Source organism: Serinus canaria, chromosome 1A (assembly GCF_022539315.1).
Source record: "Serinus canaria isolate serCan28SL12 chromosome 1A, serCan2020, whole genome shotgun sequence".
NCBI classification, from domain to species: Eukaryota; Metazoa; Chordata; class Aves; order Passeriformes; family Fringillidae; genus Serinus; species Serinus canaria.
Window position 1 is genome coordinate 28788986 of NC_066314.1, and position 25989 is coordinate 28814974.

General features: G+C 39.2%; 2 protein-coding genes across 4 annotated transcripts in view; one reads left to right on the forward strand and one right to left on the reverse strand.

Annotated features, from left to right (window-relative positions):
* The first annotated feature begins 343 nt into the window (after window positions 1–343).
* The window catches only part of TMEM117 (transmembrane protein 117), a 179917-nt gene continuing 154271 nt past the window's right edge, over window positions 344–25989 (forward strand). The window contains exons 1-2 of one of the 3 annotated variants that reach the window (XM_030238648.2): window positions 344–420; window positions 2786–3090. In XM_030238648.2, the coding sequence (XP_030094508.1) occupies window positions 2814–3090 (277 nt within the window). In that variant the 5' untranslated portion in view covers window positions 344–420; window positions 2786–2813. Of the gene's footprint in view, window positions 421–791; window positions 868–983; window positions 1079–2785; window positions 3091–25989 lie in introns of those variants that run through there. The other 2 variants (XM_030238649.2, XM_018919658.3) reach the window with 2 other exon arrangements.
* LOC108962743 (P2Y purinoceptor 1-like) lies at window positions 19021–24664 on the reverse strand. Its single transcript, XM_018919659.2, has 2 exons — window positions 24595–24664; window positions 19021–19979 (listed from the first exon to the last, which is right to left on the reverse strand). The coding sequence occupies exons 1-2, from the start codon at window positions 24662–24664 to the stop codon at window positions 19021–19023; spliced, it is 1029 nt and encodes a 342-aa protein (XP_018775204.2).

Below are 25989 nucleotides of genomic sequence, written 5' to 3' on the forward strand. Positions count from 1 at the left end.
CTGGCACTAGGGACCACATCCCACAATAAAAGGCTTTGGTTGACAATTCGGCTGAAGCGCAACGTCAACAACTCTGGCAGGCTGCACAGGGGCATTTTGCCCGACACAGTGACCGTACAGACTGGGTGTGCACCCTGGAGCCTCAGCATAGACCCTTCCCAAGTAAGTAAATTGGATGTAGACCTCCTTCCCCTCCCAAATATGAGGGTTTTCATAGCTCGCCCTGAGTGATCTGGCTGTTATTGCCAGCCCTGTACTTTTGCTTTGGGATAATAAATATCCAGTTTTGACCGCCTGTTTCCCGTGTATGTAAATTTGCATAATCCTGGAGTCTGACCGATGGGAATTCAGTGCTGCTCGGGTTTCGTTCACCTCGGCGGCTGGACAAGCCCCGTGGCCCCCCGGCCCCCCTTTCCCGGGGTGAGAAAAGACACCGCGGCGCACCGCGCACGTTTCGGGTCCTTGCTGGCAGACTCCGGGGGAGGGGCGGGCACGGCCGGGCACGGGCGCCGGGGGCGCCGGGACCCTGCCGCAGCGGCGCCGCCCGCTGCCGCCGCGGCTGCGGCACTGCCGGTGCCGCTCGCCCGCGCCCGGGAGCGGAGCGGAGCGGAGCGGAGAGGAGGAGCGCAGCTACCGCCGCCGCCGCCGCCGCCGCCGCAGCCGCTGTCTCCCGCGGCGGCCGGGGGGCGGGACGCCGCGGCAGCAGCGCCGCTGTCAGCGCCCGAGGGGCTGGGGGGCCCTGCCGGCCGCGGGCAGCGGAGCGGGGCCGCCCGCCGCCGAGAGCCGTACCGGGGCGGGCGCCGAGCCGCGCCGCAGCAGCGGCAGCAGCAGCAGCACCGCGCCCGCGGCGCCGGATCCCCCGTGGCGGTGAGTGCGGCGGGCGGCCCGGGGCGGCGGCGCTGCGGGGGCCCGTGGCCCGGTGCCCGGCGGGGCGGCGGCGGCCGCAGCCGCCGCGCCGGGAGAGGCGGCCGCGGGTGCCCGGGTGTGCGCCGGGGGCAGGGGGAATTGGGTCCATTTAACAGGTTGCGACTGGCGTGTGGTCCGCGGCGCTCTTGGCAGCCGCGCTTTCGGCGTTGAGGTAGGTGGGAGCAGGATTTTTGTTAGCAATTTGTCACTGCTGCTGTTGCTAATATTGGCTCCCGATGCTATAAAACGCTTCCTAAGAAGCCGCGTCTTCGGCTGGATGTTTGATAACTCTCGGGTATCCGGCAGCTGTCAAAAATACCAGGACGTGTAGTTGTTTTTCTCCAGCCCCATTCAGGTTTAAGATGGCTCATACACAAAAGGAAATACCAAAACTTTTCTTAATGTTAACAGAACGAAAGGAGAGCAAGAAATAGCTTTGGGCATCCTTATGGCTCTAAAAGCAGTTTAATCTCCCCAGAGTGGTATTTTCTTAGGCAACGACCCTACTTTAAATCAGGTTTTTTCATAAAGTTTTTGGAAGACCGACAATTGTGCCAACTTTTTAACTCTGTAACGTGGTATTATTTTCTTTTTCATATGTAATTTATGCATAATGGAATATTATTCCTTTCTTTTATCTACTGAATGCATTGTCTGAATGTGTCAAGAGGTTCTTATATCCTTTTCATTTATTAGGTACAGGATTACTTGCAATTTTACTGATATAAACTGGGTTATGGAATTAAATAATTTTGGGACTAACTAAAGGGAGACATTGAAATTCATGCCATTTCTAACTTTGCAAGTCCTTAGAAGTTCAGGAAGGGATGAGTGATTTATAGGGGTTTTAGGTCTTTTGTGGGCTGGTTTTTGTTTGTTTTGGGGTTTTTGCTACAAGGCAAATGACATTTGCAAAAATTTGCCTCTGTATCCTTGAAGGATCATGCTGTAATAAACAAGCAGTATTACTAGATACATTTTTTCTCCTTCCTACACACTGTGTCACTTGAATAATTTTGGTGTTCTACCACACAAAGGCCTTGTATCTTTGTGCATACAAAGTGGTTGAAGGGGATGAAACAACTAAGTGGTTGTGAATAAAAGAAAAAGAAATCAAATGGCAAACAACTAAAATGCTCCATGCTCAGTTGCATTTTTCTATAACAGAACTTAATAAGTAGGTTTCAATAGGCAGGTTTCAAAATACAGTTTTTGTACAGAACAGTCTGTTTTCAGGGTGTCTTATTTTATGGTTTTGAAAATATAGGTGTACTCCCTGAAGTCAATGAAAATATTTATACAGGCTAGCCTGACCTGCAAGGATTAATTCTAGAAACTTTTCCAAGATGTTGCTCTTTCATGTGAGCACACATTTCTGATGTTTCTGGGTCATATGCTTTTAAGCTTCCAGTAGAAGACCTCTGGACTTCTGGGCTGGTTCCATCCTTCTCCTACATGGAAAAAGATTCCATTTAGGTTTAGCATAAATTTTTGTGAAATCTGTGTTGTATTTTTTTGTGTGGCTGGAAAGGCAGTCTGGGTTTTAGGTAGCCTGTCATGTCCTTATATTTGTTCTTTTCATGCCCCATTATGGAGGAGGCACATGAAATAAAGTTATTTGAGACTGAAAATCTTGTGCTACAGTGTATATATGTTTGGTTGTTGTTTTTAGATTGGAATGGGGAGAAATTTCAGTTGTTCCTGTGCCTGGATCTAAAAATATCTTTTGGTTGAGACTTTCATTTCTAGTCATGTCTAAAGTGTTAAAAATTACTGATGACAAGATGGCAATGATTTGATTTTGTAATGTGTGAGTCTGTCCTAAACTCTGAGAATTTGGAGTATATATAACATTATGCATTTGTGTCTTTACATACAGGCAAAACCCAGTTCTTCAGTATCTGAGGATGGATAAAGACTTCCGCTACTACTTCCAGCACCCATGGTCTCGCTTAGTTGTGGCTTACTTAGTGATCTTCTTTAACTTCTTAATATTTGCTGAGGACCCAGTATCTCACAGCCAAACAGAAGCCAATGTTATTGTTGTTGGTAATTGTTTCTCCTTTGTAACAAATAAATACCCTGAAGGAGGAGGCTGGAGATTTTTGAAGGTGTTTCTGTGGCTCCTTGCCATTCTCACGGGACTGATAGCTGGGAAATTTCTCTTCCATCAGCGCTTGTTTGGTAAGTTAAAAGATGCATCTGCTGACTTCCTGGTAATGGCTTTCTGACTTTTCCATTTAGCTTTCTACTCGTGGCAATTCAATAAACTTTGCTTTTAATCACTTCTACTGTTTAGAGCTGTATAGAACTCAGTAGAAGCTTATACAGTCATGGAAACTAATGCCATAGCATAACTCTCAATGATTTCAGTCAAAAAAGGATGAAAATAGTGAAAGCTGGCATGTTTTAAATACTTGGGAGGTCAGTAACTTTCAATTTTTCTGTGTTACAAATGTACATTACACTATCAGATGAGTTTTTAGGTCTTATTATGTAACTTTCTTGGCAATTTGAAGAAAAGAAATTCTTCCTTGGGGCAGCAGCTCTTCATATCTTGTCAAAACACACTTAAGTGGAAGCAGAGGCTCTTGTAAGTATTAGCAGAGCTGTGCTGAAGAGCTCCCATGTGAAAATGAGAATTCTTGAGAGTTAGGACCTGTCTCTGTTTTAGTGCAAGAGCAAATCAGTAGAATGGAAAGGTGGGAAATGACATGTAATGACAGTAAATGTTTCCATACACAAGCTGTGACTTAACTGAGGAATGCACTGTACATGGACTAACTGAAAGGGATGACATGGTCCTGAGATAAATTCTGAGAACCTAGATGTAAATATATAGAGATAGAAAAATATCCATTGTTGTCTTAACTTACGTGTAGAGAATGTGGCATCTGAAGGCTCAAGGCTGTCTCTGTGTTCTGGAGATATCTAGAAATCTTCACTAGAAAAGATTTCTTTGTTTCTGCCTGATGTAGGGTCTCATTGAGCCAGGTCTTATGAGATCTTGGAGACCTATATCACACCCAAGATAGCTCAGCCACCTCAGATGGCATAAAATCAGCAGGACGGCTTCTGTGGTAGTGTTGGAAACAGAAAAGTTTTAATAAAAGGCAAAATAAAAAAGCTCTTTACAGAGAAAACCCGAGCCAGGGGCAAGAGGCTCTTGCTCCTGGTAAAACACGTCACAGAAGCGATTAGTTTCTTTGTTCTTTTCTTTTTCTAGTAAGTTGTCCAGGTGGACTTTTTGGCTTGGGTCCAATTGGCTATCCTTAAGTTTGAGGTGAAGTCTCCAAGGTCCTATGAGGTGTCTTTTTACCTAATTGAGGAGAGAAACTTCTGGGCTTTTTTCCTTTGTAAGGAGACAAAGGATAATTTGGTCACTCCATCAACAGGGGGCACATTCCTACATCTGCCAGTTGCACTATTTGAAACATCTGATCCTGGGTGTGCTGCTGCTGGTCTAGATGGACAACCCCCATATTCTTGTACTGGTAGCACTGCAGGATAGATGGTTATGGAACACCTCAAAGCACATGAGCAATAAGCCATTTCCTTAGACTGTCTCATTCTATTAAGATCAAGATAGAGCCACTGTTGTTTCAATAAATCAAATGTAAAGCTGTTGTGTTGAGGAATGAACAAGCAAAGCCACATCAAGTGACTTTTAGTACAGACTTCTCTTGAAGTAATTATTCTGAAAAATAATTAAGCATCATGAAGACTGTTTGGCTATTTACCATAGTGTAATGGTAAATGTAAAATGTTCCCATAAAGAGGACATTTTACCTGGAACAAGGGCTACAACAAGAATGTTTTCAATTCTAACTTCCCCAGTTGAGAAATTAAGATGTTTAAGGAAAAGTGATGGAACTGATGATAAATTTAGAAAATCAGCCCGATAGTGAGAGGGTTGAGAGGATAAAGGGAAGATTAGAGAGTGACTTGCTTGAATTTGAAGGGCAGAACTTTCAGTTCAGCATATGTAATGCAAGGTCCAGTGCTTGGAAGTGGCAAATAGCCAGCATTTTTTTTAATCTGAAAGGCTAGACAACCAGTGGAACAAGTTTTTATAGGATATGACCTCATCAAGACATGAATTTTTCTTCTTGAGAACCTGTTTTTCTGACTACAGAGTCATTATCTTCTATCTAGGTAGGTTATTATGATAATTCCTTCTGGATTTGTAAGTGAATCTCATATGTAGCTAAACATAAATTTTAAAGTGGCTTGATTCAGTCTTACTGCCAAACAGGGAAAGTCTGTCAGTGTCTGGTGCTTTGTGCCTTTGTGCAGTTGCTCAGTGAAACAGGATAGGGAACTTACCCATATTAGCAGCACCCATCTTTTATTTCTGTAAGGATCACATGTCTGACTGTTCTGATGTTCGTGGCAGCACTAAGATGGGGTCAGCATTGAGAGGAAACTAATGGGGGAGAAATTCCTAAACCTGAAGGCAGTGCTGGTTTATGGATATTTGTGGTTGTGGTCTGGGCAAGCAACAGGGGGTAGCTACAATCTGATTTGAGGCTAGCTGCTGCACACTGAGGTTCATGGCAATTTGAGCCAGTGTAGATCTGTCACAACCCCACCCTCCTAATGCCAGCCGCATCATTTTGAGCCAGTGCTGCTGTTGATGTGACAGTGCAGCAAGCCAGCCCAGGCAGCCAAACTCATGGAAAATCAGTTGCTTCTGCTGTCATCTGCAGCAGCTCCTTGAACTGATGTGATCACTTGAGTGCCAGTGCTGATGAGATGGCCAAGGACTGTGCAGCCAAGGTAGCTGGGAGTTGTGGCAGCCATACCTTGTGTTGGCTCAAGTGCTCTGGGACTGCACCCACACACTGTGGCAGTGGAAATGTGCTGCTGCTTGAGATACACTGTGAGCAGATGGCAGGCAGTGGGACTGAGAGCTGACTATTGCTGACTGATGTGGCTGTGTAGCTGTGTGGATAGACATTGCAAGGATGAGAATGTGAGTTTACAGCTTGAGGTATCTCTGTCTGCAAGAGATTTGTACAGCCCATGCTGAAATATTTTCTGTCTGTTATTTGCTACTACTTTAATGACTTCAATGCCTAGAAATCACTCCTTTTGTTGAGATTCTCATTGAATATGTCCTCTGGATCTTCTGGCATCAAGCAGTAAATTAATTACCCCCTTCAGTGTTTTTAATTTCTCTAGTCTATTTCTTTAAGTAGCTGCTACTTTTGTAATTTTTCTTTATTTAACTTTTTTTTTTTTTTATGTATAATTGCTTAGGACCGGTCTAGTTTTAAATCCTTGTTTGTTTATTCATTTTTGGTATTTTTTCTCTGCTAAACTCTGTTTGCAGAGAAAATTGTGACTGGTTGTTTCTTGTGGCCTGTGTATAACTTCCTGCAGTCAGAAAACCAAATAGCTCCAGTCAATCTTCCCCTGTCAGGTCTTGGCTCACCATGCCAGCTGCAAATTGAAAATGAAAAGGATTAGTCTGCATATCTCACTTTAAAAGAAGGTTTTCTTTCTCTGTGCCCTTTCTGCTTTTTTATTCCTTGTCTTCTGTATTTCTTGGCGCTGAGTTTGCATAGGAACTAGAAAGATAATGTAGCTAGAACTGTGTCATAATACAGTTTACCATCTGTGACAGTCACTGCCTGATAGCCATGACTGTCATGGACTGAAAAAATAAAAGAAATAGCACCTTATGTGTCTAAAAGTGGAAGAAGACAGGTGCTGGAAACCTGATTTAGGCTTCATCACTCTGAGTTTACAGGGAGATAAGGGAGTAAGTAAACTATATTGATGAGAAGTAGAGATCTCAGCTGGAGGACATAGTGGAATGTTTTCTATTGATAATAAAACCTTTGAGCAGTATCATCTTCAGGGAATCCTTCAAGACACTCCTCATGACTTAAAACAAGATTAGGAAACAATTACTTTTCTTGTTTGTCAGTCAAGAAATAGCTTATTTCATTTGATAAACATTTCCCATTATAAATATTTCCATGGAAAATAGCCCTTATCTAGTACCTTCTTTATATATTCATGACATGTGCTCAGAACAAGTAGAATTTTAACATTGCCTTTTGGCTGTTATCCACTGTATTATTTTGATCCATCACTAAGCATATCTTCTGTTTGGTTAGGTATTGTGTTCTGCTGTGCTTTTATTTTTGCAATGGAGAGTGAAAGGTCACAAAAGAATATTGGGAATTTGGGGAAATAAAAAATAAAGATACATACACCTGGTTTGTTTTTTCTTTCTGTATGAAAGAATTACTTTTGATAAGGGAAAGTGGTAATTTCTTGATTAATTTTCTGCTATTTTGAAACCAGAGAGAGCTTACAAACTGACCCCTTTGATGACACTATGCATTCAAAAAATGCACTAAAATCTTTACTTTAAAGAAATTCTTAAATAAGCATTTGCCTATTTTTCATATTGCTCTGTGGCATTGTATGGAAGATAGCACAGTGTTTAAGGTATAGAAGGGTCTTAATTGGCACCTGCTCAGCATATGCACTGTTGCTCTTCTGCACTACTTCAGACCTAAATTCTGAGTCCAGTGGGGTTTTTTTTGCCCAAAGTTCAGGCTGTGCATTTTGCATCAGTATAGATAAACATGATTCCTATAAATCATTATCACTGAGCCCAGCACATTAGCTACTCTAATCTGTGTCCCTCTACTGTGAAAACTCCATGGTAGGGACAATATTGGAGGTATCTCTGGATAAGAGAATAAACTCAGGGAACAGAAAGTTATTAAAACCTCAAAAAAGCCTAGGGACTACACATGTAAAAATAAGTCTTCAATTTGAATAGACTTTTAGCAGTATGCATAAAGGAGCAGAATACTTGGAAAATATCTAATTTTTTTCAGTCCAGCATTTTTGCTCTGTCTGGTCCTTACATGTACTAATCCTTAGCTTATGCTGCATATTAGATACATCAGTTTTTAAAAACTTATTGCAAAATGTACATGTTTCTACTTGTCCATTTTTCTGATTTTAAAGATGTATTAAAATCTGGTTGAAAGCCTGATTGCAGAGACTATTTTTGTATTGTATTGTATTTGAATCAATTGCCAGTGAGTGTTCTTAGATTTATACTTGTAAGTTCCTTTCTAAATGGCATGGATGGAAAAATGAAATACTTAATGTGTTATAAAAAATTACAGAAAACAAGATATATATATAGCTAGATATATATAGCTAAATCTGTATTTCTTAAAATGGAGGAATCATAATACAGCGAGTAAATTAGAGCTGTTGTATGAATGTTGAATTTAATGGGTTTCTCTCTTACAAAAGTTCACAGCATGCAGTTTGTTTAAAATTAAATGATAATGTGAGCTTCCTAGACACTGGGATAAATGAATAAAGCACTCATTGTAGGAATTGCACTGAACTGTGGCTGCACACAAATGTTGCAGATTTTTTAATGGACAGTAGTGCCATGCTGGGAGCAATTTCATGATAGATGGTTTCAAACAAAACACCCACCAAGGATATGTGTTCTGAAAACATTATTCTTTTTGTCAAACATCTTATCTGGAAGGCTCTAAAAGATCATGCAAATGTCTTAAAAGCAGACTCTTCAGTGTCTGCTTTTATGCTGAGATTTAAGGGTTGTATTAACTGAATGAAGATTGCAAGTGGAAATTAGGCAGACTGGGATTTAGTCAGAATAATGCTACATGGGAAAAGTGGGTGCTAGTAAGGTAAAAGGATAAATTCATACAATATTGCATATATGATCAGTTAGTATCCTGATATATTAGGGGTCATGTTAGTGGAAAATCTGGGCAGTGGTATTGCTGCTGGTGTTGGCATATCACTTTCATAGCGGTGCTTGTGAAATAGCTAGTGAGCCATGTGATCTGTTTTGCCAAAGAAGCTTCCCATAGATTTGTAAAGATTTTGCATGCTTGTTCTTCAGCCAGATTGCTTCCCATTCCTGTTTGATGGTAGTGATAGGAACAGTTATACCACCATCTGTAGAAACAAGTGGTGTGCATATAGCAATACTTGCATAAAACTCTAGCTGATTGATAGAGCATATTCTCTTGTTGTCAGCTCTGTGTCTTACATTACACCAAGGACTGTCACTTAAAACCCAGCAACTTTGTTCCTGCTCTTTCTTTTCCATTGATGACCTCAGCCTGATAGAAAACAACTAATGTGATAGCTAGTAAAAAATAATGTCTTCAAGAGCCTGTTCACTATTATAATAACAATGACCAAGTGAATACTGTTGAAGGTATTCAAGGTCTGCTGTGGTTGCCTCACAATCAATTCACCTCTTTTGTGCCAGTAAAATGTTGAAACAATACAATAAAATTATTTTGGTTCTACAAAATGTGTGCCAAGAGGCCAGTCTAACAGTTTGCTAATAATAACGCACAAATGACTGTGAGCAAGCATTTCTGAGAGCCAGAATCCTCAAACTAAAGAAAAAAAAAAAAAGGCAACATAAAAAGAAGAAGCTCTCAGCCAGCCACTGAATGAGTTGCAGGCTCATCAGATTCCAGCTCTGGCAAGCTGACAGTAATTGAGATATCAGTTTATTTTAAACTTTACATCATTCATGAGGGAGACCACAAGTGACCTTTCAAATATAAATGAAAAGCATGCAAGTGACCTCCTAATTTCTTCTCTTACTCTTATTTTTAGAAGAGCCATAACATTTCACTGCTTCCTCTTTTCACACTCAATGAGAAGACTGCTGTTGTCTGCACTTAGCCTTAGTTGTGGAATCAGTCTTTGGGTAGTAAACTATGGAGTTTAATTGGAGAGATGCAGGCAATAGCTACAAAAAGATTATTCTCTCTTGGATAGAAGATTTGATTCTACAGGAGGTGTATACCCCACTCCCCAAGCAGTAGCATAAGAGTGCAGGAAGAGCTACATGTGTCAGATTTTCCATAATGGGAAAGCTCTAGATAATATTTAGCATCCAGTGACTGAAAACTAAAAATAAGTTCATTGCTATTTCACATTGATGTATCAAATCTGTGTTTTGATCTTTTTGACATGAGTTCCAGATTTTTCTTTCTGTTTGAAGCCAGGAGTGATTTTGGAATGATGCCTGCCACTTATGGGAATGATGTGTTTCCATTCCCCAATTTCCAGAAATAGAAGTGGGCTTATTCTTAGTAGATGCATCCTGATGGGCATAGTGCAGGTGCAGCCTAGTGCAGGGGCAAATTTCATGTATCATTATCCCATACAAGGAGGAGATGGAGAGGATCATCACCTTGCCATGGGCCTACTGAAGAGTCCCTAGGAGAACATGATTTCCTTGGTCCCCTTGGGCTGTCAGTGGCATGAAGGTCCTTCACATACAAATTAACATTTCTCTCTGCGTGGTTCTGCTGGGACCCCAAGCTGAATCCAGCCTGTGCACTTGTCTTATAAAGTTATTTAAAAAGGAAATAAATAAATAAATAGATTTAAAAATTGTGAATACATTATCAGGATATAAGAACTATTTAGCAAATAGTAGGTGTGGTGTATACATTTCTCATAGATATTTTACACATGGCAAAAGTAAAAAGAATTTGTAAATGTCTTCACTAACCAGACTGACTTTCAAGGAGGAAGGATCAGTAATTGTTCCCTGTGACACAGGTAGGGCAGAAGTGCAGGTTTCTAAATGTGATTGCTGAGACATGAGGCACATGCCCTAATTTCAGATGCTGGAAAACAGAATTTTCTGCATTCTTCTTTTTTCATAAGAAGGGGCAATGCCCCTTTCCCTATCAGTAACTCATGTCAGGGGTTGTCAGGATCAGCAGAAACTCTCCTGCTTTGAGGATTCACATTGTCCCTGGTGCCTTTATGTGGGAAAGGAGTCTCCCAGGAGCAGGCTGGACATCTGAGTAGAGGTAGCAGCAGAGCCTTGAATTCAGCTTTCATCTGCACCACTGGGGTATGATCTTTCAAAGTGGCCAGCTGTGTAGAGCTTTTTAGGCTCACTTATGTACATGCTAAATCATATTTTCTCTTTCTGTGACACTGATATAATGTCTGTCTACTATGAAGCACACTTTTGTTTAATAGTAAAGCAAAGAAGAAATTAGATCTGTGCAAGATTCAGGTAAAGTCAAACATGCTAAACAAATAATGAAAAAAATAATTAGGGCAGTGAGGGAGAGAAGAGTTGAGGCAAGATGAAGAAAAACATTCCTAGAGAGTCAAAACAGCAACAATATTTAATTTTAACCTACTTGAGTAAAAGGCCTAAATATTGAGAGACTGCAGTTTCACATAACAAAACCTCACAAATATCCTAGCTCTTTTGCTAAGAGATGTAAGTGACAAAAAGTATGGATCTTAATTCACACCTGACAGTGTAATGTGCTAGAGGTACAGAAAAGGAAGAAGGAACTAAAAAACTAATATTTTATAAGGAATGTCTGTGGAGTTCCTGATCTGGGGAATTCAGGGCGTAGCACCACATTCAATTTTGTGTCACTTTCATGCAGCAAATAAAAAAGTATTTATAAACATTTTTCTCCATTCCTACCACTTTGCTTCATGTTATCCTTGGTAGGTTCCAGCTGAGATGAGTTGAAGTGGTTTGGGGCTTATATCCCCTGAGCCTTATCTCTGTGGCAGCCAAAGGTGGAGCGATTTTTATCTAAATTAGAGGTCAGTTCAGTATGACTTGTCTAAATTCAGAGAGTCAAACAGGAGTGCTGCTCTGTTGGGTGTGCCTAGAGATTTCCCTCTCTTAGGCTGCAGATCAAAAGCAAACTTCTCTGGAGACTGTGTTTCTGCTTGCCTGGCTGGGCACAGGGCAGAGCAGTGATCGGGGGCTCTGCAGAGGTCAGGGCCACGCTGCTGTGCCAAGAGCTGAGCCAGGCAGCCTGAGTGTACCCAGAGCTTATCAGAATGCCACAATGGCTATCAAAATCAATCAGAACTTGGCCAAGGCTCATGTAAGGTTTTGTACAACAAATTAATCAGTGCATTATAATAAATAACACTGGTGAATATTGCACTTGCAGTATTTTGCAGAATATTGTCCCTGTGCCTACAGAAGTGGTTGACAACCCCAAAGCTCCATTCACTTTGTCTTCCTACCCCTATGCCCTCCTAGCAGGAGATGGAGGATGCCAAATTACTAACTATTTCAACAAACCTATTTTATAATGGCATCACCAAAACAAATGATACTAAATGAGCTTTCATGTGTTAAAATCTTCACAAGGCTTATTCCAGTTTTGGGCTGATGTTTCCAAATGCTGAAAAATTTCTTCAGAAAAAAAAGGTCAGGTTCCCTATTTTGATAACTCAGGAATAGGTTTATAATGTGTATAGAGTAAAAAATTTAATAGCTATGTCTTCTTTTAATCTCTTGAAAATCTGTGGTTTTGCACTTCACATTTTTCACTCAATTACAAAATTTAGAGAAATGTCATGAAAATCTGAGTATGAATCTGTTTCAAATAGTTAGCTTCCACCAATGCACAAATATCTTGCAATGACATGATATTAAGCACTTCTTATTAATCTTAATTTGCTTTTCTAGATATAGCACATAATTCATTTGTATTATGTACACTATATAGTTCTGTCCAAAAAGGATTATCTACTACATACTGATTGAAAGAGACCACAAACTAGACTAAACTATCATAGCCACTATATATAGTAGTAACTTAAGAAAAAACTGAATTTTCAATCATTTGATACTATTTTATTTGCAAAAGTAACCAGGACATATAATATATTGCAAAAACTAAGCTTACTAGGAATGCTCTGGCTGGAAAAACTGTTATAATAATCAGTGAAATTGAAAAAGGTAATATTTCCATGACAAATTTCCTTTGGAGCTGTGTATTATGAAGAAAAAATTTCATTAATAAGAAGGCAAAAGGATGGGTATGTTGCAAGTAGAACATACAAAAATATTCTTTCAAGGTAACTGTATAAAAAGCTAGCAAACTATTAAGTCGGCCAGGAGAAGGGGAGGAGCAGAAAATACGTTAATTGAAAAATGTTTTAATTTTTGCAATTTATTCTGGTATTACCTACTTTTTTTTTACATGAATAATGAATTTAATCATAAAAATGGTGTACAGAAATATGCATTACTATTCTTTATCTAGTATATTTAGCTCTCCTTACTTGGAGAACTGTTTAACTAGCTGCCATGTTCACTCGAGACCACTAGAAGGTGCTCCTCTGTTGAAAGATAATTATTTCTGTCTGAATTGCTGTTAAAAGCTAATTTTCCTCTGATAATGGTGGTTCTGGCCAATTGTTTACACAGACTGTAATTGCAGCCACTACCCCTGCTATAAACCAGCTGGACCTCGTCTGCTACAACCATTATCACAGCATGAAAATAACAGATATGGTATCACTCATTCTCTGATAAATCAAAATCCCATCTGAGCAGGGCTCTAGTCAGTTCTGCTGGAAGGTGAGGTATGGAAATTGTGGTGGAACTAACAACCACACACTTTGTAAAGTTAGGAATCACAGAATCATTTTGGTTGGAAAATACTTTTATGATAATTGAGCCCAGTCATGCACCTAACATCACCAAAACCCATTCCTGGAGTAAATTAAGGGAGAATGCATCCCTAATGAGAGTTTGTGCACTTCTCTGAAGTCTGAAGAAGAGCCCAACATAAAAAGCAAGCAAACAAAAACAAATAAACAAAAACCAAAACAAACAAAAAACCCCAAACAAAACTATGACAAAGATGCAAACAGTCGCTTGTTAGAAGTACAACTGCTAAATGTAAGAGTGGTCCAAGTCTGGCAGAATAATAATCAGCCTTCCCATGTGAGATCTGTGCAGATTGCAGCACACAGTAATTCTGACATAGGACTGGATTACCTGATGGTATCCTTTTCTGGTGCTCAGACAGGTGTTGATCTGGATTCATACACAGGTGCCAGTTGAGAAGTGTATAACATACAGAAAAGCAGTTTTCACTGAGTCTGGAAAGGCTCAGGTCTATGTGCATAGCCCTATACTCCACTGTGAGCTAGAGAGTGTCCCTGGGATGTGCTTCCTCTTGGTCCCACAAAAGCAGTTTTCCACTTTGTTTTGCATTGGAAACACAGACATGCTCAGTGACCCCTGGGGTGCCTGTTTGTCCAATGTGAGAACTAGTCACAGTCTCCATAATAGACAGCAAAGTTTCAAATATTTATTGAAGACAAAAAATAAACCTCATGCTTAATCTGCTTTGCTTTCTGACTTGAAATTCTTTATAAGTGTTTATTTTAAAAGCCTGTGTAGTAGATACACAAGCAATTCTATTTGCTATTAAAAATAAGCTTGTGAATTGGCTTCAGAAGAAAAGAACAAACAGTATAGAAGAACCCTGATTATTTTGACAGGTTGTTGCAGAGCATCAGTAAACTGGTATTGAAGAACAGAGATTTCAGCACTTCCCTTCAGAGTTCAGCATCAACATTACATAGAAATTACATATAAATACTGCTACATTTCTTTTATCTGCTGTGAGGTTTGGATTCCAAAGAACTCAAAGAAGGAAAATGTAGTTTCTGCAGGCATGACATATATAATGCTTTAACATTTTGGCTCTAAAATTTATAAAAAAAGAAGGGTCATGAAATTGCTTACATAGGTTTGGCAGTTAAAAAATGCTAAAAATTCTAAAAGAATAAGGAGTGCAAAAATATAATTAAATACTTACATGCCCTTTAACTAACTTTTTTTTTTTTCATTATGCAGTGAGGCCATTTAAAAAGAGAATTATTTTTTCCTGTTAGTTTTGTAACCTGGGATTGGGTCACAGAGTTAAAAAATCTCAGGAACAAATGCATTAGCATTTTCTGTTGCTAATGCAGGGGTTTCAGTTACTTCCCCATTAAAAATGTTCTAAAACATTACAGGAAATCAATATCTATTTTTACAGGTTTCCTTTTATCTGCATCAGCACAATTGTCTAAACTTGAAGTAATAAAATCAGTAATGGTAAAGTCTAAAATTGAAATTATAGGCTAAATCTCTATAATGGAAATTGAGAGGTGAAGAAAAAGTCAGAATTAAGCCTGCCTACACATTAATTCTGACACAGCTTTTGGCCTTCCCAGATTATCTGCATTTTACAACTCTTCTGAATCAGCAGCCTGAAGTATTGCTTCTCGGTGGTAGCAATGACATGAATGTAAAGCAGAGGTGTGGTACCTTCAGGACCCCCCTGCAATGTTTGATATGGCAGGTGGCACTGACCATCACCACCCACCTCTTTCTTGCCTTTTGGTAATCCATTAGGAAAAAAAGGTAAAAGTGCAGCAGGAAAAGTCCATCCTCCTCTTGTTTTGGTATTTAAAGATGAATGTGCATTCTTTTGAACAATTCTATTCTTTTCTTCTTTGAGAAATAGCAAGAAATCTTTAAAGGCTATGTGGCATTTCTAAAATGGCATTTCTTTCTCTAAGGAAGGCAGAGTGCTGTGCATTTCACCTGTGTGCACTCACCTGCACTCTCTAGTTCAGATTAGGCCCTTGAGACCACCCAAAACAGGTAAGACAGGCTGCACAGGAAGCCTGTGGAAAGACATCTGGCTACAGACAGAGTCTTCTGACCAATGTTGGCTGAACTGGTGGGAAACCCGAGATCCCTTTGTCTTAGCACACAGTGTTCTGTGTGAGGACATCACTTTTCCAGCTGGGTCACTGGCTGAGACCTTGACTGTTGCCTTTTGTGACATTAGGCTGCATTTTACCTTAGACTGCAAAAGCTGAGAGCTGCAGTGCTCCCTGGTTAGGGTTCACCTTTCCCAGCTGGAGGAAGTCCCATCTGTGCTGAGTCATGTGAAGTGGAAGGGACCAAGCTGCTAAGTGCCAAGCTGAAGTCCTGAAAAGAGAGCTTGGGAGGGCTGTAGGTTTGATAGATCCCTGCAGGAGGCCAGCACATCCCATCATCTCTTGATTGCAGGCTCCAGGGAGACTTGGCCCCTCAGAGTCTTGGATGTCTCTTACAGAAGGAGCAGAGGAGTTACATTTCTTTATGAGGCAGATGATGGGCTTAGCCATATCACCTGCCTCTGCTGTGGCTCCTCCAGCTGCAGAATCAGTCTAGGCATATTTTTTCTCATGTCTAAAGAGATTTGACTTCCACAGGTTAAAGCAATGTACAATAGTAAAGCATTTTAATAGCGTTGTGGTATTGTTTGTTATAGTTTTTTGCCAAGTGAGGCAATTCTGAGACATAGCAAAAAAACCTTTGATACTGGAATACACTCATTTATGTATATCAAAGAGAAAGCCCAACTTTAGGAACATCTGAACATTTTTATTTGAAAAAGTAAGCTCCTGTCTTAATACTTAAACATTTCAGTAGTTTCACTGTGAGATGAAATGTTACAAAGAAAAATAGAGAATATAAAGACTGCTTTCCTTAGCAGCTTTGGGAAATTTGTTACAAAGTTTGTCTCTTCAACGTGGAGATTATTGGTTTAAAAATTGTTGCTTACAAAACCATGTTGAATATACAATAGTAAATGAGAAAGTTGTTTCTCTGACAATAGCTGAGCATGTTTATAAAAGGTGAAATCTTTCAGGCCATGGTCTATCTTGTTCATTGAATGTATTATGAAGATGTTAGAATATCTAGATAAAGCTACCTAGACCTCACAGTCAGTTTTGTAAGCTAATACACTATTACAATATATTATAGTGTGTTCAAACTCATAATAGTTAGATATTTAACTGCATACCATGTCCTCAGATTTAATCCAAACCAAAATCAGTGAGAAACCAGCATTGCAACATATTTGTCATAGTAGAAGATGTTTACTTTGGCTCTTGGCTGTTTAGTTTATTGTTCATTTATTGTAGCAAAATGGAATGAACATATAATTTTATTTGTTTCTTTCATTCTATCCAGGTAATATTATAATAAAACATTTTAGAGCATGTATTTCAAAGTAAAATTACAAGCAAGTAAATATGAACAGATGTCTTGTGCCTTTTATCTCTTACTTTGCAGAAAACCTTTGGTTTCAATCAGGGCAGCATGAGCATTAGATCAGCCTAGTTGAACAAAAATGCTTTTAAAAAGTGTTTTAATTGATTATATAACCATTTATAATCAGGAAAACAAATGTCTAGAACCCTTATCAGCTACTAGAGTATATTCACTGCTGAATATCATGAGGACCAGGAATATCTTGGGGTGAGAGATGGAAGGATGTTTTTTTAAAGGTTATGCAGTGCTTTTAGACTCAGTGTGTTGAAAGAGATGTCCAGGCCAGGAGAACAGCCAACAGAGGCACTGTGGCACAGATGTGTTTTGTAGCAATGCCCTTATCTGCCTTTTTTCCTTCTGTTCTTCATTATTCAGGATTGGTTGAGACTAATCTTTCTAGAGGCATAAGGTTGTTACTTCTCTTTTTTTCCCTCTTTTTCTCTTATGTGTATGAGCATCTTGGGACCTCTGTTATACATGGTTTTATTGATAGACAGTTAAGGACCTTTATAGAACTTGTGGACACAGACAATGGAGGCAAGCAAACATGGAGGCATGTTTCCAATGGACAATTATATTAAAAAAAAAAAGAATATTTTTCTTTTAAAGTAAGAAAAATTGAAATATTAAGAAATATCAAAGGAAAGAAGCAGTACTTAGAATGAAGTAAGTACACACAGGCATGCAATTTTTCTGTGGGATTTTGTGAGTGTAATAGTACATCCCAACACTTGTAAAGTGTTTCAGATTATCACAACTGGAATCTTTTCTTATGACAGTTACAGACAGACAATTAAAAAAAATTCAAGATTTTATATTCATATATTTAGTCAATTCAATTGAAACAGAAAAAGAGACATTGAATACCCAAGTAGAATAGAATAATTATATAATACATACAAAGAGATAATTATACTAAAACTGTGGAAATTAAAGAATTAAGACTGTACAAAGTATGTGAAAATCTATTTCATCATCAGTAACTTTGAAAGTAAAGTTAATTTTCTCACTGGTACATGGGCTTTCATAATTAACAAGGTAATGTGTGGAACTTGGCACAAAAACAAGTCAGCAGGTGGCTGATTATTGGAACATGATTATTTTGCCCATAGAGTGTGATGAAAGAACACATATTTAATGACTCTTGAAGGTGGATGTTCTGATGACTGTTGTGCTGGTTGAATGACTAAAATATATTGTAGTCTAATTGTCTTGGACTGTCCTGATACTGTGATGCTAAGACCCCAAAGGAGCAGGAGAAGAAGCATTCTGTGTAGTGGCATCTCTTACTCTTCTTGCATTTCAGAGCTTTTCCAGTGCAGACTTCTCCCTGTTGAGGAGTTCAGAGTTTGTGGCAGAACACAGGCTCCCCTGAAGGAGGGCACTAATAACAAACAACTGCAGCTGCCTGGGTTTGGGGGGAACCCCTCCTGCCTGGGAGAAGGCTTAGCACAGCTCTCTAATCCATTCTTTGTTTCATGAGCAGATTCACTGTGACTCTGACTATCCTCAGGGGCTTTATCTTACTATTTATTTTTTGTTTGTTTGTTTTTGGAAATGTGCTGCACTTTCCTGGGTTAATGGGGTTCCACTGCCAGTGGAACTCCAGAGCAAGCAGCATTAAAATGAAGTACTTGTAGAAATCCTCTCTGCTAATGCTCAAGCAGTTCAGCTGTAAGCATTCTGACAGTTATTAATTGCACAATCACAATCACGACAGCGCTTACAAACTGATGAAGAAATAATTAACAGAAACTATAAGGAGGATTCTAAAGGCTGTCTGCTCTTAATCTTGCTGTATTTTTCTCTCCCAGAATTAAAGGAGCTACTTAGAAATTTTCATAATTTTTTTTCCTTTTTGCATGTACATACAGATAGAAGTATTATTTCACAATAAATTAAGGTATGACAACAATATTTAAAATGCCAATTCTGTAAAGCTAGGAGCTGCTAGCATTTCTTGTCACGTTAAGTTTTACTCTGCATTTCTGTGTATTTTTGCTTATTCAAGAGATATCTGTACAATCTGGAGACCAAATATGAAATGGGTCTGATGACACAAAGCCACATGAGCAGCTGGAGATACAAGTCTTTGTATACTGGTGTTTAAGTCATTGTTCTCAGGGCAGAGTGATGTCCCTTACCCTTCCTGTGAGACAACAGCAGTACTAGCATTTGGGATGACATGTTATGCTTTTAATTCTTTGATAGAACGTCTTATTTGCTATAGTAAAAATGATTGGGTCAAGGCAACTGTTGATGCTGCAGATGATCTCTGTGACTTTGTAAATGGCACTTAATGTGCCCATGTTCCCACAGGGTGGTTGACAGTTAATTCTGTAAATTAGTATCACCATCATCATCACATGGTAAGGTATGAAAGAAACAGCAAACACAATCATAGCAGCTGAAATCAGTAACAGAGGCCTAACGAGTCTGTTCCTTCTTTGCTGACGTTTACTGAACTGCAGCAATGCTTTGAGAGTCAACATGTAGCATGTAAAGATGACTGTGGCTGGAATTAGGAACCTCAGTATAATTTTGGAGAGTGTGAATGGCACGGCAAATTGTAAAGGTTCTTCAGTGCTATCCAGGTTATTTGTGATGCTGTGCTCTCTTCTAGCTGCCACTGTGTAGTAGATCTCAGGCGCCGATGCAATCGCTATGAGGATCCAGACCCCGATGGTGCACAGCACAGCCTTTTCTTTGTCCCACCACGTTAATGAACTGATGGGGTGAACAGCACCCACGTATCTGTCAAAGCTGATGAGTGTCAGGAAATACACACTGCCATAGATATTAATGCTAAAAAAGAGTCCTATGATCTGATAAAACGCTTGACTGAAATAGACAGCAAACCTCTGGATATTGTAATATACTGAAAAAGGTGCCACGAGAGTCCAAGTAAAGTCACACAGTGCCAAATTAAAGAGAAATATGGTATTGGTAGTCCATGTCTTCATGCAGTAAACATAGTGTCGCAGTGCAAGTATATTGCCTAGAAATCCTGTTAATAAAGTGAACAGGCAAACCAGAATCAGCAAATAACAGTACCACTCCAGCTTAGGATTTCTGTGGCAAATGAAAATAACGCATGTACCATTCATCATCTGTCCACGGAGTACGCCTGAAGGGAAAAGAGAGACCAACAGCCTTTAAAATAAAACCAGAGTTGGATACATTGCATTTAGAATTCAAAAATTATAAGTTAAATTCAGTGTGTATGAACTGGCAATAGAATTCAGAACACAGTATAATGTAGAAGCTCTCTCCTCTATCTGAAGGAAATGTAAACTCCAAGTAGGTTACACAGCTTACTCTACAACACCCACACGAGCAGATCTTCATGAACTTTTATGGGAAGCTTTATGTACTTTCCTCTCTGCTATTTACTGTAGTGTACAATGGATGTGAGAAAAATTGTGTGCACTCTCAAGTGAGAGCAGTGTCCCTTGCCCACTAATCTATCTTTGGAAAAAGCAGGGGAGGTGACAGAAGGACAGTAATTGCCCATGCTCATTCCATCATTGCTTTGATCGCCTTGAGCATCCGTATGGGCCTAGGGGCAAGCTTCATGTGGGCAGCTGTGCACTGAGCTGTGGTGACTGAATCAAAACAAATTAGGATGAAATTCTGCTTTTAGTGAAGGCCACAGAAACTTTTCAATCTAAAGTGCTAGACAGAGTTCTTTTTTTGACTTTTTTCTTTGATTTTCTTCTGTAAATATTTGTCCCAGGATTAAAAGATTGTGCTTTGGTAGTGCTAGAAAACATTCTTTTTATCTAAAATTATGGCCTACTTTATATTAATTCCCATTATGGAATATGTGAAATATAGATCTGCAGTGTATTTTTCAAAGCAAGTTTTTACTGCTTATTAAGTCTTCTGCTTAATTCTAATGAGTTTTTTTTTCTTCTAATAAAGCCAAAGGCTGAAATATTCTGTCAGAATGAGCTGTCACCAATTGCAGTTTGTTATGTTTCTAGAAAATTTCCAAATGATGCCAAACTGTGAGGCCTGTCCAAGTAGAAGCTTTTTATGAGGATCATCCAAACAGCAATTTATAAATCAGAGTCCACTACAGTGCTTGCTAGGATGCAAGAATAAAATATTCATCAGTACAGGCCATACTTCGAGTGGAAGAAAGAACTTTTTCATTGAAAATTTTGAAACAACTTCAACCATTGAGTTGGCAACAGTGTTTTTTTTCCCTAATGTAATGCTTTGCTTTCATGTCAACCTGAATACAATAAGACTTTTCCAAAGGTATGTTCACATACATGGGTCAAACTACAACATACAGAAGCTAGAGTGAAAACCTGCTAAATAAATATTGCATTATTGTGCTTTGCAAATTTATAGTCTACTCAGTTACCTGACAAAAAGCTGGTTTAGACTGTACTCAACAAAATTAGGAAGAAAACTGGTTTCTCTAGAAGCTCAGCAACAAAGGCAGTCAAATGACTTTCCAGGAAATAATGTAGATAGAAAACCATCTGTTCTACCCACAGTGTATTTCACAGGTGGGGAGTGTTTGTTCTATGAATGTATTTTTTAAAGTATTGAAGTGCTGGACTTTAACCTAAGGTAGCTATACTTTCCCTGCTCCTTAGGCTTTGTGAATATAAAAAATTACACAAACTGTGTGATTGTTTTCTTCTGACATTTATAAGATATCCCTATAAATTCTTTAAAACGTGAAAGATAGTTAACATTTTCTCATGATATGTTCAATTAAAAGTAGTTTGAATAGGTATAGGAAATTTATATTTTCCTAAAATCCTCTTGGCTAGAGTTTGTTTGTTCTTGGAATTAAATGGCATTTCCCTTTGCCTTCCTTTTCAGTACTTACAAATGGCAGTATAAGTAAGTCCTAAACTGGCTGCAGACAGTATGGCCACAGCTGCACCAGGGAATTGTAATGCCAGGTTCCCAATCTTACTGAGCTTCTGGCCAAGGGCTATAGGTAGGTCTCAATGGAGGGAGGCAAACAGCTGTGCCCCGTTCTGCTTTGCTCCAAGTTGGCCGGATAATGTCTGGATGTGCAGCCTTGTAACCACATTGGGGCAGTCACAGACTTGAACAAAACAAAACCCCCATCTGCTTCATCACCTTCAGTTTGCTGGGCTCCACTCAGGGCTGAGCTGTATGAAGTTGGTTTTGTAGCTGAAGGGGATGGAGCTGCCCAGCTGTGTAAGGTGCATTTGGAGCTCAGAGAGTCATTAGAAAATATGTCTGTTTGTGGAGACATTTCCCACATGTCTGCCTTGGGATTCCTGTTTAAATTTTCTGAAATATTTTTGCTGTTTCCTGCTAATTCTTTGTACTGTAGTAGGGCTTAGACCATAAATAAGACTTGGTTCTTGAAGCTGTGCTTTGCAACTGAAGTGAGTGACTTAGAGGGTGGGCACAGGGGAACAGGTGTGGAGATAAAAAGAACCTTTCTTGAGATAATTTAATAAACTGGGGTTTGACCTCCAGCTTGGTGCTACTCCAGGACCTCCTGGTCTTCCATTAGCAGAATTTAAAGCCTATACAATCACAGATGCAGTCTGACTGCATGCAGGAAGACAGGCAGCATGCCCTGCTCTATGCTGAAGCCATCGGAGCTACCCTGTGGCCAGAGGATATGGGCTGCAATGATTTTCAGAAGTGACATTTTTTTATATCAGAACAATAGCTATTTCTGTCTACTGTCTTAGCACCAACAGCATAACTAAAGCTACAGGATATGACTAGATTGTCATCACAGTTTGAATCCAAAATTTTGCATCTGTATTTTAAGAAAACTTTATTTTTCTGAACATTACAGCATTCACTGCTAAGTCCATGTGTTCTCGAGCAAAGCCAGCCAACACACATATGCATATTGTATTGGGGCGGGATGAGCAACAGCACCATGGCATTATAGTGTGCATGTGTTGTTAGTGCTGACTAAAATCAGACCTGCCAAACTTTGATGAAAGTAGAATTGGTTTTCAAGGTTAAAAAATACTTCCCATTTATTGAGGTTAATTTTTCAGTTGAACAGTTTAAGTCAAAGATGAAGATGACCTGGAGCACTAAGTAGGCAGAAAGAGCAATCCCTTGATGGTGCACCCAGAATTAAAGGAATATATCTGATTCAATGAAGAGCTTGGTATTAGAATATTACAAATATGCCCAGGAAATGGTTGAAGTTTATGGTTTCCATCACTCATAATTAAGAAACCATGCTAAATGCATGAGTAAGAACTTACTGTTTCTCTTGTTTCTGCTTCTGCAGTTTAATGAGTGCAACTGTCTTATGGGCTGTGGATCTAAAGATACTGGAAAAACTTTAGCTTTTAAAAAAGTGACCTGTTTGACTCAATTTTTTGTATCTGCCTGTTTAGTTGTCTTTTCTCTTGGACTGGAAAAATATATTAGTTGTTTACTGCCTGGTTTGTTGCAGGACCCCAAATGCTGACATCTCTGCTAGCCTGTGTGTTCCCCTAGTACTGTTCATGTGCTCTCCAAAGCCTTGGAGCTGATAAAAAGACCTGTTTCCAGTAAGAAGTTCCATTTTGAGGAAACTTCTGGTGGAGCTAGGAAACATTATGATAGGTCAATCTTGATTTTTGTATATAGGTAATTCACAGTTTATCACTGGTGGTCATTCATATGACATTTAACTTGCATTTACAAAGGTCCATTAGATTTAACACATTTATTTGGGGTTTTTAAGTATATAATTTTTTTATGTGTAAATATATCCTAATAACCATGTTCTTCTCTGTCATACCTGTCTGAGTTTATTTTACATTTTTAACAAGTTCATAATAAGCAACTAATTTTCCCTGAAGTAAAAAACCCCAAACAAACAAAAACAAACAAAAAAGGAAGCTATGATGAGTCAAAAGTTTATTTTTGTAATATTATTCCTTATCTATTCTCTTTTCCCCTTGCTACTTTTTGTTCACTATTCTTTATACTAAAAGCCCTGGAACTGTTTTATTTTTCTGGAATTACTCTGAGAATTTTGTTGGGCTGTTTTGAATTGTATTTTAATCTAGTACAAGTCTATTCCAGTTACTAGATAGGTTTTCCAAATTTCTGACCATTCACACCCCATAATATTTCTGTTGTGTGTGTTTTCAAAGTGAAACCTTTTAGCTCATTTTATAAAAACAAAGCATTATACAGACTTCTAAGTTTTGTTATAAAAATAATAAGCATTATTTGCAATTTTTACTTCAACAACTTACCTGTTAGGCAATCATCTGATCACCCATTTTTATTTCAACTGAATTGATGTGAAAGGATATATAAAGCAATGTGAGCATTATGTGGATCATTTAACATATTTTATTTAAGTGCATTTAGCATGTTATACTTATATATACTGGTACAGTGGGAACAATAAGTAACATCTGCGACATTTGTGTGCAATTAGGGAAGAAAATTGTGCTAATATTCAATTCCTTTCATTTTTACATATCAGTGTTGTGATTAAAGTACTATTTCTTTCATTAAAAAATTATGTTGATGAACCCTGCTTGAGAGTTAATGAAGTCATTTATGGCAAACACAAGCTACAGTAGAAGGAAAGTTAAAGTGGAAGAATTTGCCTACTGAAGACAGTATTTATGAAAATATTTTTTTAAGAATATGATATTTATACATATTAGTAGGTATTAATCAGTGTGTAATAACTAAATAGGAAAAAGCATTGCTTTGGAGGGTACAGGCACAATGAATATTTATTTAATCTTTCCTCTTACCTGTTTTAGAAAAGTTGGAGTTATCTGTTTTACAGAAGTCTAGATTCCAGGCTGTGTTCTTTCTCTCCATTGATCTGGACCTCCTGAAATCACAACTCTATTTTGAGAGTACTGCTTATAATCCAAGGTGTTGGTATTATTCCATATGCAATGGCAGCTGTTCAAAGAGCAGGTATCAAACTGCAAGGGAAATATCTTTTATCATTAAGCCCCTCCTCTCAGTAAGTCAGGGATAATATGCCATTGCCATAGCAGCCTCTGCTTGCTCTTTAGGAAAGGACAGGCTTATGGGACATCCTCAGTCTAGCCAAGCTTGGAGCTGCCATGGTTTCCAGCAGTGGAAATGTAGAAGAGTGCAGGGGTTTGGGGCATGTACTGCTGGCCTACTACTGGACTGGTCTGTGGACCTGTGTTGCTCTTGTCCCATTGCAGAGCTTCATTCAGCCCCCCTCTACCTACCTGTCACTTCTCCGGCCTCATGGTTCCCACATTTTTCCAAAGTCTCAGCTTTTTCAAGGAACTCTCATCTTCCAGCTGCTTAATCCAGAGCTCAAATCCTACCTCTTCAGCCCATAGCCCCTGTCTGCTCCAGGTCCTCAAGTCTTCTTCCTCCAAACCTGAATCTCCATCTTCAGCAGCATTTCCAGTCCTGGAATCTTCCTGCCTGCCTGAATGAACATTTCAAATTTTTTGTTATTTTCTCCCACTTGATAGCTTCCCTCTGTGTCCAGCCCTAGTCAATGCAAAATGTGGACTTGGTAGTTCAACAACCAGCTGAGAGAAGTTGCCTCCATCCCAGACCATTTCACATTTCAGTCTGCTGTATCACTTCTCTGGACACTTCCTGTCCAGCTCCTCATATGACTTCTGTTCTCCCTGTTTTCTCATCTTCTAGCACCAGACTGCTCTCTCTCCTTGGCACATGCTGTCCTTCACCTTGCTGCTTGAATTATCCCTTGTCTTTCTTTACCCCCTCTTGGCTTCTGCTGTGGCACTCTCAAGCTTTGCAAAAGCAAATTCCTGTCTGTGCTGGTGAGGTTTTCAATAGTCTAAACACTTCTCCAAAGGCAGAGATGACAGAGAAAAAAAGCAAGCCCAGGAAAAATATGCTGGCGGCCAAAATATCATAAAAGTTTCACCTAACACCAGTGGCAAGAGTAAGCAGAGCTTCTTTTCCAGTGGCAAGCCACACCAGTATTGTTTGAAAAAAGGTGTTCTTTGCAGAATAAAGTATAACACCATATCATATGATTAAAGTGATTAGGTCTAAGAAAAACATTCAGTACAAGATTCTACACAGACTCATAATTTGATTAGCAAATTAAATTAGGGAAGCAAATAGTATTGTTAGTGGATATACCTCAAATACTTCTCACTGTTTTAGACATGGAAAGC